Source organism: Macaca nemestrina, chromosome 19 (genome assembly GCF_043159975.1).
Source record: "Macaca nemestrina isolate mMacNem1 chromosome 19, mMacNem.hap1, whole genome shotgun sequence".
NCBI lineage: Eukaryota > Metazoa > Chordata > Mammalia > Primates > Cercopithecidae > Macaca > Macaca nemestrina.
In genome coordinates, this window is record NC_092143.1 from 37,270,795 (window position 1) to 37,283,800 (window position 13,006).

At 41.7% G+C, this 13,006-nt stretch overlaps 1 protein-coding gene and 1 long non-coding RNA gene across 4 annotated transcripts in view; one reads left to right on the plus strand and one right to left on the minus strand.

The window, feature by feature from the left end:
• The window catches only part of LOC105489428 (DNA polymerase iota), a 29,432-nt gene extending 26,097 nt beyond the window's left edge, over nucleotides 1–3,335 (minus strand). The window contains exons 1-2 of one of the 3 annotated variants that reach the window (XM_011754251.2): nucleotides 3,194–3,335; nucleotides 1,373–1,498 (exon numbers count right to left, since the gene is read on the minus strand). In XM_011754251.2, coding sequence (XP_011752553.1) covers nucleotides 1,373–1,498; nucleotides 3,194–3,302 — 235 coding nt within the window. In that variant the 5' untranslated portion in view covers nucleotides 3,303–3,335. Of the gene's footprint in view, nucleotides 1–1,372; nucleotides 1,499–2,827 lie in introns of all 3 variants that reach the window. The other 2 variants (XM_011754253.3, XM_011754252.3) reach the window with 2 other exon arrangements.
• Nucleotides 3,336–3,356: 21 nt separating this feature from the next.
• Nucleotides 3,357–12,157, plus strand: LOC105489427 (uncharacterized). Its single transcript, XR_011616871.1, has 3 exons — nucleotides 3,357–3,662; nucleotides 4,358–4,439; nucleotides 11,667–12,157. It is a non-coding gene; the product is annotated as an uncharacterized lncRNA (long non-coding RNA).
• The last annotated feature ends 849 nt before the right edge of the window (nucleotides 12,158–13,006 follow it).

Below are 13,006 nucleotides of genomic sequence, written 5' to 3' on the forward strand. Positions count from 1 at the left end.
CTAAAAAAGGAGTTTTTTAATAGAGCATTACATTATATGGCCTCATCACTGCATGTCACTAGCCTGAGTTTGTCATATATTTGTTGAGTATAAATGAAAGACTACTGGTCGGGAACGGTGACTCTCGCCTGTAGTCCCAGCACTTTGGGAGGCCAAGGCAGGTGGATTGCCTGAGTTCAGGAGTACGAGACCACCCAGGGCAACATGGTAAAACCCCGTCTATACTAAAAACACGAAAAAATTAACCGAGTGTGGTGGCGCACACCTCTAGTCCCAGCTACTTGGAAGACTGAGATAGGACAATCAGCTGAGACCCAGAGGCAAAGGCTGCAGTGAGCCAAGATCGCACGACTGCATTCCAGCTTGGGCTGGAGTGAGAACCCATCTCAACAACAACAACAAAAAATGAAAGACTACTTTAGTTTTCCCCAAAAAACGCGGAGCATTCACATCCCTCACTTCCCAATAATCATTCATTCGTACTTAATTACACTTTTTTTTATTAAGCATTATCCACAGAACATCTTATATCACAGTGCTACTACTTAGAAATGCCTTCAGGAGAAAAAAACTTAAGGCCCATGATTCTAACTTCTTGGCAACCTTTAGGAAGGTTTTAAGATCCTAGACTCACCTTGGCGTAGCAAAAACTAGTCACCCCTTTGTTCTTCAGTAAAGCAGCTATGCTGGATTGGGATTTATTAAGCCAAAGTGGGCACAAGAGGGTAGCAGCAAGTGAAGCAAAACTGTTCTTTATGCTTATACTAAAGGAAGAATCTTTCCTGCATGCATGAAAATCTCTTTATCTTTCTCAATTTAAAATATGAATAATAAAAATGATAAAACAAGCCAGTATATCAACAATATCCAATATAAAATTTATTTTGAAAAGCTGCTTATGTTTTTATGGAAAGTTTGCTGTCTTAGTAAAACTAAGGTTTATGTTCAAAATCCAACTAGTTTGTTAGACGTTACACAATTTAAGAGTTAATTTCAGAAAGGGAAGGACAGATGAACACTTCCATTAAAATGTAATAAGAGGTTGTTTTTTGAGAGGAAAGCCTGTAAAATTTCAAATACTGAGAAAAAGAAATCTGCCCAGCAAACTAAGCTACTAACCAGCAGAGAAAAGTAAAATTTATTCTGCTTTCTCTTCATTTGTTCTGCCAACTACACTATTCTCAGATTCACCACTTATTAAATGAGGCTTGTAAAATTTACACTTGGTAGTGAAGCAAAAATGACCAGCTATAAAGCACTGTAAGAACTGCTTCCAAAATCTTTCTTAATAAGGTTAATAAATCAGTATATAATGAGCATGAGTTGCTAATCTAATCACTATGCAATAAAAATATTATAAATGTACAATTACCTAAAGGTTTGTCTTTTAGCTCTGGATTTGAGATCATTTCTACTTGTGCATAAAAGCAATCCAGATCCACATGTACTATGACTCTGGATGAAGAATTTCGTGTGGGCAACACTTGATCACGAACTCCTGCACAATATGCAAAGAAATAAAAAGAAATTCAGGATGCTTATTATCTCTGAGCAACTCACAGTTCCTTAAAACATGGTACCTGTGAAGGAAGAATGCAGAGCGATGTTAGTTTTTTACTGGATTATGTGTGAAAGCATTGAAATTACAAAGACATGAAACTCTACTTAGAGTAGGGTTTTCAGTCCTCTTAATTACTGTTTCTTTGTGCACTGCATTTTTCTCAGGATAGTAAAAAGTTTGAGGGGAAAAAATGTGATAAATAATGGATGATGCAAGAGCTGATACTATCACCTGAAAGTTTATAGTAGCTTTTAGTGTAAACCAGAAGGGGCAGAAAAGTTGAAATGACATTGGTTTTCACACAACTTGAAAATTATTCTAAGCAGCATGCCCTTACATTTAAAACAACAACAACAAAAACTGAAATACAAAATGGCAAAAGACAACCAGTGGGTACCAGTGTGGGCTATTTTTAGCTCCCATGACAGCAGGATTACCTGGTTTAATGCTAAATCGCCAGTGCCTAAAACAGTGTCTAGGACATAACAGACCATCAATAAATATTCACTAAATTGAAAGACTGAATAGTTCTTTGATTTTAAAAAGTTGTTAGGTCATGTGCGGGGGAGGGAATGACAGAGGCGACTCCTTCTCTCAACACTGGCTAAAAACAAGACAGGCAAAATACAATACAATATTCTTGTTGGGATCCTGGAACAGAAAATGAACATTAGCAGAAAAACTGGTAAAATCTGAATAAAGCGTGTAGCTCGGTTAACAGTATTATACCAATGTTAATTTCCTAGTTTTGACAAATGTACTGAGTTTATGTCAACACTAGGGGGATCTAGCTCCGCAACTTTCAAGTAAACCTAAAGCTGTTTCAAAACTTAAAAAGGCCAGGCACGATGGTTAACTCCTGTAATCCCAACACTTTCGAAGCTGAGGTGAAAGGATCGCTTGTGGCTGGAGTTTGAAACCAGCCTGGACAACACAGCAACACCTGATCTAAAAAAAATTTGAAAATTAGCCAGGTGTGGTGGCACGTGCCTGTTGCCCCAGCTACTCGGGAGGGAGAGGCTGAGGCAGAGGATCACTTGAGCCCAGGGGTTTGAGGCTGCTAGGAGACCTTGTCTCTAAATTAATGAATGAAAGAAAACCAGCAGGAAATGAGAACCGGTGCCTTTGCATGCAGGCCCTGAGGTGGGCGGTACAAGGTAAAGACCAGAGCGGAAAGTGGGTCACCGGAGACGTGACCACAGCGGACCTGACTCCGCCTAGGTTCTAAGCCATCCCTTCCTGCCAAGACTGAGAACCGGGTCCCACCTTCTGCCAAATGAGCGACAAGGTCCTCAACTTCTCCAAACTTAAAAGGCCCAGAAGCCTCTGCAGTTGTCGTCTGGCTGGCTGAGGGATTCCCGCCCCACCTGGCCCCTCACAGAGGACGATGCAGATGCACCCTCGACACGCATTTGTAGTGTGGACACGCCCCACCCTACTCCTACTGGGTGAAGCCATTCCTCTAGAGGTACCCGCCGCATAACACCAGGCAGAAGGAGGCAGCCCTCTCTTAGAGGGGCCGAGCGGGGCGGGGACGGTCGCGCCCCAGTGGCCGCCGCCCAGAGCGTCCGCCAGCCCCACCCTTCTTATTTACACCCAAGGAGGCCGCTGGCTCCTCTGGCTGCGGCGCACCCTGCGAGCTCGCTGCCGCCCCCACGTCCGCCAGTTCCATGGGCCAGGCCTCGGTGTCGCCCTCGTCGCCGCCGCCTTCCTCCTCCGGCCCCACCCCCAGCTTCTCCATCCCGCCGCTGCCAACCGCAGCGCTACTTCCGGCCACTTCCGCCTGGTCTCCAGGGAAACCGGGGGCGGCAGTCTCCTGCCGCTCCGTACGTCGCGCCTGCGCAGTCGTGGTCGACCAGCCTGTTGCCCAGAGTGACGCGCATGCCAGGGAATCGTAGAGGTCCACGTGCAGGAGTTTTTCCCGCTGGGTGGAGGCCAGAAGCGGAGAGATTGAAAGCACAAGTGACTATTTGTTTTATTTTTATTTTTTTGAGACGGAGTTTCGCTCTTGTTGTCCAGGCTGGAGTGCAATGACGCAATAACGGTTCACTGCAACCTCTGCTCCCCGGATTCAAGCGATTCTCCAGCCTCAGCCTCCCAGGTAGCTGAGATTAACAGACATGCGCCATCACGCCCAGCTAATTTTTTGTATTTAATAGAGACGAGGTTTTGCCATGTTGGTCAGGCTGATCTCGAACTCCTGATCCACCCGCCTAGGCCTCCCAAAGTGCTGGGATCACAGGCATGAGCCACTGCCCCTGGCCTAACTTTTTTTTTATTTCTTGAAGGCTTTGGAGTGAGGCCAACATCACAAATTTTAACTTTTTATCTTTGTTCTGTTCGGCTGTTAGCAAAATTGCAAATCCCTAGACCTGATGATTAATGTGATGGGGTGGGAAAGAGTATAAATGATAGTAAGAGAGAGGTGGCCTTGTAAGACTCATATGATTAGCAACTATGTTAAGGTTTGCTGTGTTTTGTTTGTTGTTGTTTTATTTAAATACACTGTGACGAATTCAACCGCAGAATTTTTAACATCAAAACTGAATAGGATTTGATACATGAGTGTTGCAGTCAGACAAAATCTCCAATCCAGACTCTCCATCATGCTATGTGACTTTGGGCAGGTTACATAACTGCTGTGAGCCTCAGTTGCTCTACTGTTAAAAAAAAAAAAAGTATTGAGACTGAATGAAAGGATAAAAGCTACCATATACTGTAATATTCTAATGTATATAAAACATGTGGCACATAGGAAGTGCTCAGTAAATGTCAATTCTCCTTGCCTTCTATTAGGATGCCATGTGTGCACATGTGTTGGTGTGGTGTGTGCATATTTTACAGTAGATGAAATTTGGAAATTCCTCCCTGCCTGTATGTAAGTATATATACTATATCTGTATAAATACCCATATTCACACACATATTTTGTTTTTTGTATGATTCTACTTCTTATCAAATAAAATTTTAGAACCTTGAGAAACCCTTTAAAGCAGCCATTCCCAACCTTTTTGGCACCAGGGGCGGTTTCATAGAAGACAAATTTTTCACAGATGGAAGGGAGGGGGATGGTTTTGGATGATTCAAGTGCATTACATTTATTGTGCACTTTATTTCTATTATTGTTACATTTTAATAACGAAGTAGAATCAGTGGGAGCCCTGAGCGTGTTTTCCTACAACTAGACTGCCCCATCCGGGGTGATGGGAGACTGATAGATCATCAGGCATTCGATTCTCATAAGAATCATGCAACCTAGATCCCTCGCATGCGAGTTCACAACAGTGTTTGGTCTCCTGTGAGAATCTAATGCCGCTGCTGATCTAACAAGAAGCCGCACTCAGGCAGTCATGCCGGCAATGGTGAGTGGCTGTAAATACAGATGATGCTGCACTCCCGGGCCGCTACTCACCTCCTGCTGTGTGGCATGGTTCTTAACAGGTGAGGGACTGGTTCTGGTCCATGGCCTGGGGATTGGGGACCCCCGCTTTAAAGGATATGTTGATGCATCCATAAAGAAAAAGGAATAACAAGCAGAGCTGGGTCTCAGTGGTTTGGAAACGAAATGTTCCTCTTTGCATATTTAATTCTTAAACATCTAGACCAGTTCTTTCAGTCTCATATCTAGGTTATAAATTAGCTATTCAGAAAGCTATGCTGCTATCTTTGTGAATGCCGTTTGGTAAATCTAGATAGTTGTTTGGTGGTTTTTCATTTTATTTATTTATTTATTTATTTAGAGACAGAATCTCAGTCTGTCTCCCAGGCTGGAGTGCAGTGGTGCTATCTGGGCTCACTGCACCCTCTGCCTCCTGCGTTCAAAAGATTCTCCTGCCTCAGCCACCTGAGTAGCTGGGATTACAGGTGTGTGTCACCACACCCAGCTAGTGGTTGTATTTTCAGTAGAGACAGGGTTTAGCCATGTTGGCCAGGCTGGTCTTGAACTCCTGACCTCAAGTGATCTACCCACCTCGGCCTCCGAAAGTGTTAGGACTACAGGCATGAGCCACCACAGCCCAGCCTAGATAGAGAGATTTTGAATTAAGTGTCTCTTTTTCCACTAAGTGCTTCTTGGACAACATTCAAGGGTCTGATTACTAATAGGCAACCGAAGTTTGTTTTTCTTTTCATTCTTCCAGATAGAAAATGATATAAATACTAAAATACTATGGCAGATGAAAACAGTCTCTCTAGAAGAGCCCTAGATTCACTAGCATTCAACATGTTGCTTAAGTGAGACAGTGTTAAAAAAAAAAAAAAAAAAACAATGCACATAATCAAGCCCTCTTTAGTTATTGCATGTATTTCCTTGTCCGTTGTTTAATTTGAAGAGTGGCTTTTAATTTCGTGGAAGGATAGAAAAGTAGACCCTTGGAAATCCTAGGGGAGCAAGCAGGGCTTTATGAGTGTGTAACGTAGGCAGTCACACAGGGCTCAACACTTGATTTCATATTCTGCTGTTGTCTTGAAATTCTTAATTTTTGAACAAGGAAGCCCCACATTTTCATTTTGCCCTGGACTCCAGAAATTATTTAGCAAGTGCTGGAAACAAGGAAGAGAAGTAGCACTAAAAAGGACACTCATAAAACACCTGTATGTCAAGCACAGGGCTAAAAGCTTGAAACAGGTCATTTCATTCAATACAGTAGCACTAGAGGGTAGGTGTCAGCATCTTCATTTTATCAAAGATGAAACAGCCTAGGAGAGATTTACATGCTTGCTCAAGGCTATGAATCTAGCAATGGCAGATTCACTTTTTAGAATTTTCCACAGCGAATAATTCATTAACAATGTTTTCTCTATAGAGGAAATCAGTTAGGTCTGACCATTTTCCTCACTGCTTCAAACACCAGACAACTTGCAGTGGGGAGAATAAACATCCCTCAAACGTATTAAGAAGCACAAAAATAAAATTTACATAAGCTAACATGTGTCTCTTTGTTGTGGAATGTTTTAGGAAAAAAGGATTTTGGGGTTTAATTCTATAAATCACTACTCCCAGTTTTAGTTAAGAGGATCTAATCTAGAATAACTTCAGGAAATAGCTATCTTGAGCTTGGGTCATAACTGTATATTTAAGTGCCAAATGAGGAAAACAATTTGAAGGCAGAATAGACATAATTAATTAAATAATAATACGGTCAAACAAAATTAATGGAGGAGCATGGGTTTGCAGAGCATGGCTAGTGGATAAAGAAGCTGGAGGCATTTTAGAGCTTCAGAAGTCAAGACATGCCAGCACAGTGGCTCACATCTGTAATCCCAGCTACTCAGGAGGCTGAGGAAGGAGGATTGCTTGAAGCCAGGAGTTTGAAGCTTCATTCATATATTATTATGCAACTGCACTCCAGCCTGGGCAACAGAGTGAGACTCCATCTTCAAAAAGAAACCAAGAAAGAAAGTCAGCACATTGTGAACTTAAGTACATTTAAAAGGATAAGCATGAACTCCCATGTCAGTGGAGGGTAAGAAATAGGCATTAGTGGTTACTTCTCTCCTGTTAGCCAAATTGGCCACATATGGCTCAGAGGAAGAACTCTAGACAATGTTCAAGGTCTTTCATATGAAGAATGTGAGGGTGTTTGTGAGTGTCTGTATTTTATGTTGGTGGGTGGCTAAGTGGGTAGAGATTGACCATGGAGTCAAAGGGGCAATTTGAATTGGCAAAGGCACAAAGGACTTGATTTTGTGAGGTCTTTGGCCTAATGCAATCATTCTCAAGCAAGATGATTTTGTTCTCTAGTGGATATTTGGCAGTGTCTGGAGATATTTTTGGTGGTCACATCTCTGGTGTTGGAGCTCTGTGCTACTGGCATCTAATGGGTAGAGGACAGGGATATTGCTGAACATCCTACAGTGCAAAGACAACCCTTTATGACAAAGAATTATTCATCCCAAAGTATCAGTTCGTCCGTGGTTGGGATACCAGTAGTGTCTACCCCATCTTGCTCCCAACTAGCCTCTTCAGATTAGGGTCTCCAGTTGTAATGAAGAACTGGTCTTCAGTTATGTGCTTTTAATTATAAATAGGACCAGGTTTGGCGACTCATGCCTGTAATCCCAACACTTTGTGAGGCCAAGGCAGGAGGATGGCTTGAGCCCAGGAGTTTGAGATGAGCATAGTGAAACTTCGTCTCTAAAAAAAAGTAATAAAAAAAAAAGTAACCAGGCCTGGTGGGACATGGCTGTAATCCCAGCTACTAGGGAGGCTGAGGTGGGAGGAATGCTTGACCCTGGGAGGTTGAGGCTTCAATGAGCTGTGATTGTACCACTGCACTCAAGCCTGGGCAATAGAGTGAGACTCTGTCTCAAAAAAAAAAAAAAAAAAGAAAAGAAAAACACACACACACACACACACACAAAAGAAAAGGAAAGAAAAGAGTGTATAAAAGAAGAAAATAAGTATTATTTAGTTGCTTTTCACTGTGGGAATTTACATTCTGATACTAAAAAACAAATGGAACGCATTTGCTAGAAAAGAAATTTAAGAAAAATATTCACGGCTTGGCGTGGTGGCTCACACTTATAATCCCAGCACTTTGGGAGGCCAACGTGGTATGATCAGGAGTTCAAGACCAACCTGGCCAACACAATGAAACCCTGTCTCTACTACAAATCCAAAAATTAGCTGAGCATGGCCCTTAATCCCAGCTACTCAGGAGGCTGAGGCAGGAGAATCACTTGAACCTGGGAGATGGAAGTTGGCAATGAGCAGAGATCCTGCCACTATACTCCAGCCTGAGTGACAGAGACTCTGTCTAAAAAAAAAAAGAAAAGAAAGAGAAAAAACTATCCACACTTTTATGGAGCTTATGAATTGCCCTTAGGGTAAAAGGCTAATGAGTCAGAAATAATTTGAAAGGCGAAGAGACTGAAACCAGAAAACACAGGCTTCAAAAGGTTAAAAGCAAAGTATAATTATGCTATGCTGGCTGTAGTACAATGTACATGTCCTGCGGTATTTACTTACCTTTCATCTACGGGTCTCAAACCTTTAGCATAAACATTTCAATTGTCACAAAGAAACCTTTTTTTTTTTTTCCACCATCACATTGCACACCATAACTGCAGTTTGCAGTTTCAGGTTTACTCTGTGTGACCTAAGAGTATCTGCTGCACACCATGTGATTGGGGCTAAAAGAAGGTTTAAGATGCTGGTTTTTCTAATAGTCAGCTTCTTGCTCTGACTTTTCTTTGTGGTGCTATAGAAGTCTGGTGAAAAGCCTGCATAGTCATTTCAGTAATGATATTTTAAATGTTGTTTGCCAGGATGTGCTCAATGGACCTAGCCTTGTCATTTTGGATGGAGAGAGGTGCAGACCAATGTGATCACAATACAAGTCATTTGGTCCTAGTTTGTAAATAAAGTCTGCAAGGTTCAGCCACTGAAAGAAAGAAACTACGTGGTGTCATGTAGAAAGTGCAAGCAGATCAGTAGAGATCAGGTGTACTGTTTTAAATTTATAGATATTTAACTTTATTTTGTAAAGTACCTCTTTATCTGATTGCAAAAGTAATTCATTATTATTATATAGAATTTGCAAAACATAGGCCTTAAGAAAACAATGGAAATAGTCTGTAATAATCCATAATCTTGATGCTCAGAAAACCATGCTTTAATCATTTTTTCACAAAGCATGACAAAAAGAAAGTTGCGGATTTTTTATTCTTTTTTTCCGAGACAGAGTCTCACTCTGTCGCCCAGGCTGGAGTGCAGTGGCACTATCTCGGCTCACTGCAACCTTCACCTCTTGGGTTCAAGCAATTCTCCTGCCTCAGCCTCCCAAGTAGCTGGTGTGCACCACCATGCCCCACTAATTTTTTGTATTTTCCACAAATAAATTTGTGTATTTATTTACCAAACCACAAAAACCACTATAAGAGGCATTGCCTAAATAAATGACACAGAAAACCTTTAATCCATTTATTTATTTTTAATGTTAATTTGAAGAACATGAATAAAGACAGTCTCAACTTCATCTTGGAAATGCTAATAAATTCAACCTAATAATCTCCATTTTTCTGGTTTGAGATTAATATAAACTATAAAGAAAAGTAATGCTTTTATTTATAGGACTTTTTCTTACTGTTGCTTCAAATACTTCATTGAAGTACTTATTAATCCTAAAATTACTGCTTCTGTGTCTACTTAAATTTTTTTTTCTTTTTATCCATTGTTTAAGAAATCCTACTAAAACAAAAAGGTATAAGGCATAAAGTTAAAATCCTTCCTAATCCCTACTCCACCTTGAGGTGACCATTGCTAACAAAATTTGATGCATTTCATACTTTTATTTACAATATACTTAATATAGGGAAGATACAATGAAAAATATTCTAATTCACATGAGTGTGATCACACTATATATACTATTTGCATTAGACTTTTTTGCCTAGTATACCTTGAACATCATTTCCTTTCAGTGCACAAAAGCTTACTGCATTCTTTTTAATGGCTACATTGTTTTACCAATTCCATAATCATGGACACTTATTTGTGATTTTTTGCTGTTACTGGTAATGCTGCAGTGAACATTCTTGTTCATGTATCTTTGTGTCCTTCTTTATGAGTTTGATCCCACCCTTCCCTAAGACAGATGGAATCTCCTAAAATTCTATAATGTTATATTTTCTAAATTCTCCATCATAATCATATATTAGTTTTTCAATAATAAAAAAAAAAAAAGAGGTACTGGCTGGATGCAGTGGCTCACACCTGTAATCCCAGCATTTTGGGAGGGCAAGAAAGGAGGATTGCTTGAGTGTGGGAGTTCAAGGCCAGCCTAGGCAACATAGCAAGATCCCATCTCTACAAAACTTTAAAAATTAGCCAAGCATGATGGTGTGTGCCTGTAGTCCCAGCTCCTCAGAGTCTGAGGTGGGAGGATTGCTTGAGCCTAGGAGGTCCAGACTACAGTGAGCTATGATCATGCCACTGCACTCCAAACTAGGCAACAGAGGGAGATTCTGTTTTTCAAAAACAAACAAAAAATGAGGTACTTAAAAAATTACATTAAAGTTAGATGTCTATAAATTAAACACAGTGTGCCTGATCTATGTTAATCTGCTCGCACTTTCTATATGACATCAAGTAGTTCCCTTTCTCTCAATGACTGAAACTTGCAGACTTTATTTATAAGCGCATTATGACACATGAGGCCTGTCGGGTCTACCTCCAAATGTTCTCTCAAATCCCTCTACTTCTCTTTGTCTGTACTGACACTACCCCCACACCTGCCCCCAATCTATATACATACAGTTATCTCTGGCTTGGCCTACTGTGCTGGGCTCCTAATATCTGCTTCTTACAATCTGTGAGCCTTAGGACAGCCAGAATAATCTTTTAAAAATGTAATATCTAATTGCCTTTTCCTGCAAAAGAATCCTTCAAAGGCTTCCTACAATACCTAGGGTAAAAATCAAACCTTTTGCTCGCCATGGTCCTCAGGCTCCATCTCTTCTCTACTTCTCATAGCAAGTGACCATCTTTTCCCACACTTGGGCTGCTCTAGCCCCTTTTCTTTCTTTCTTTCTTTCTTTCTTTCTTTCTTTCTTTCTTTCTTTCTTTCTTTCTTTCTTCTTTTTTTTTTTTTAGACGGAGTCTTGCTCTGTAGCCTAGCTAGAGTGCAGTGGCACCATCTCGGTTCACTGCAACCTCTGCCACCTGAGTTCACGTGATTCTCCTACCTCAGCCTCCCGAGTAGCTGGGATTACAGGCATGCACCACTATGCTTGGCTAATTTTTGTATTTTTAGTACAGACAGGGTTTTGCCATGTTGGCCAGGCTGGTCTCGAACTCCTGACCTCGGGTGATCCGCCTGCCTCAGCCTCCCAAAGTGCTAGGATTGCAGGCGTGAGTCACCACGCCCGGCCTCTAGACCCTTTTCTATTCTGGGTGCATATATTAGTTATGGGTTGGATACCCAGAGGCCAGGAGAGCCAGTGGTATAGTTTTAGTCTGAACCAGAAGGCCTGAGAACCAGGAAAGCCGATGATGTAAGTTCCAGCCCAAGCCTAAAACGTCAGGCGAAGACTGATGTCCCAGCTCAGACAGTCAGATACAAGGTGCAAACTCTCCCTTACTCAACCTTTTTGTTCTGTTCAGGTTTTCAGTGGATTGGATGACGCCCATCCACAGTGGGGAGGGAAAACTGTTTTACTCCGTCTGCTGATTCAAATATTAATCTCATCTACAAACACCTCGAAGATACTCCCAGAATAATGTTTAACCAAATATCTGGGTCCACCATGACCCAGTCAAGTTGACACATGAATTAACCATCACAGGACAATTTTCTGCCTCCAAATCATCCTGAAGTTTGGAACGTTTTTCACAGAACTGGTTTGTTCTCTTTTTTGAGTTCTCTGTTCAAATGTCAACACCTCATACTGACCTTTCCAAGCTGCACTGACTCAGAAGGCCTCCCCCAGAGTTACCACATTCTCTCATATCTTGCTGAGTTTCATTTATAACAGTTATCCCAATATGTAATTATCTTGTTTATTTACAGCTTACTTGTTTTTAATGCCTCTCTCTTCTATTACAACATATTAGGGTGGAAAATTTGTATGCCTTGTACTTTATTAGAATCCACCAAAAATATACTTGCAGTAAATAAATATTATTTCTTTCTTGGTTTTTTTTTTTTTTTTTTTTTGAGATGGAGTCTCGCTCTGTCGCCCAGGCCAGAGTGCAGTGGCACGATCTCTGCTCACTGCAACCTCCGCCTCCTGGGTACAAGCAATTCTCCCACCTCAGCCTCCCGAGTAGCTCGGATTACAGGCGCATACTACCATGCCCAGCTAATTTTTTGTATTTTTTTAGTAGAGACCCAGTTTCACCACGCTGGCCTGGCTGGTCTCGAACTCCTGACCTTGTGATCTGCCCACCTCGGCATCCCAAAGTGCTGGGATTGCAGGTGTGAGCCATCCCACCTGGCCAACAAATATTATTTCAACGTTGGTGGAAAAATTGGACACCTGGAAGATGTCAGATTTTAAAGTCTGTTATAAACAAATTTTCCTTACCAAAAAATTCCAAACACCATATGTAGATAAGCCCTCCTGTGGGAAGGCTAATCTCCCCCTTTCCTAATCTCCCCTTTTTTGCTGGTGGGCTAGACATAGTGACTGGCTGCTGAAGAATAGAGTATAGAAGGAGAAGAATATGCCGGGTGCAGTGGCTCACGCCTGTAATCCCAACACTTTGGGAGGCCAAGGTGGGTGGATCACCTGAGGTCAGGAGTTCAAGACCAGCCTGACCAACATGGAGAAACCCCGTCTGTACTAAAAATACAAAATTAGCCAGGGTAGTGGCACACGCCTGTAATCCCAGCTACTCGGGAGGCTGAGGCAGGAGAATCGCTTGAACTCAGGAGGCGGAGGTTGCAGTGAGCCGAGATTGCGCCATTGCACTCCAGCCTGGGCAACAAGGGCAAAACTCCA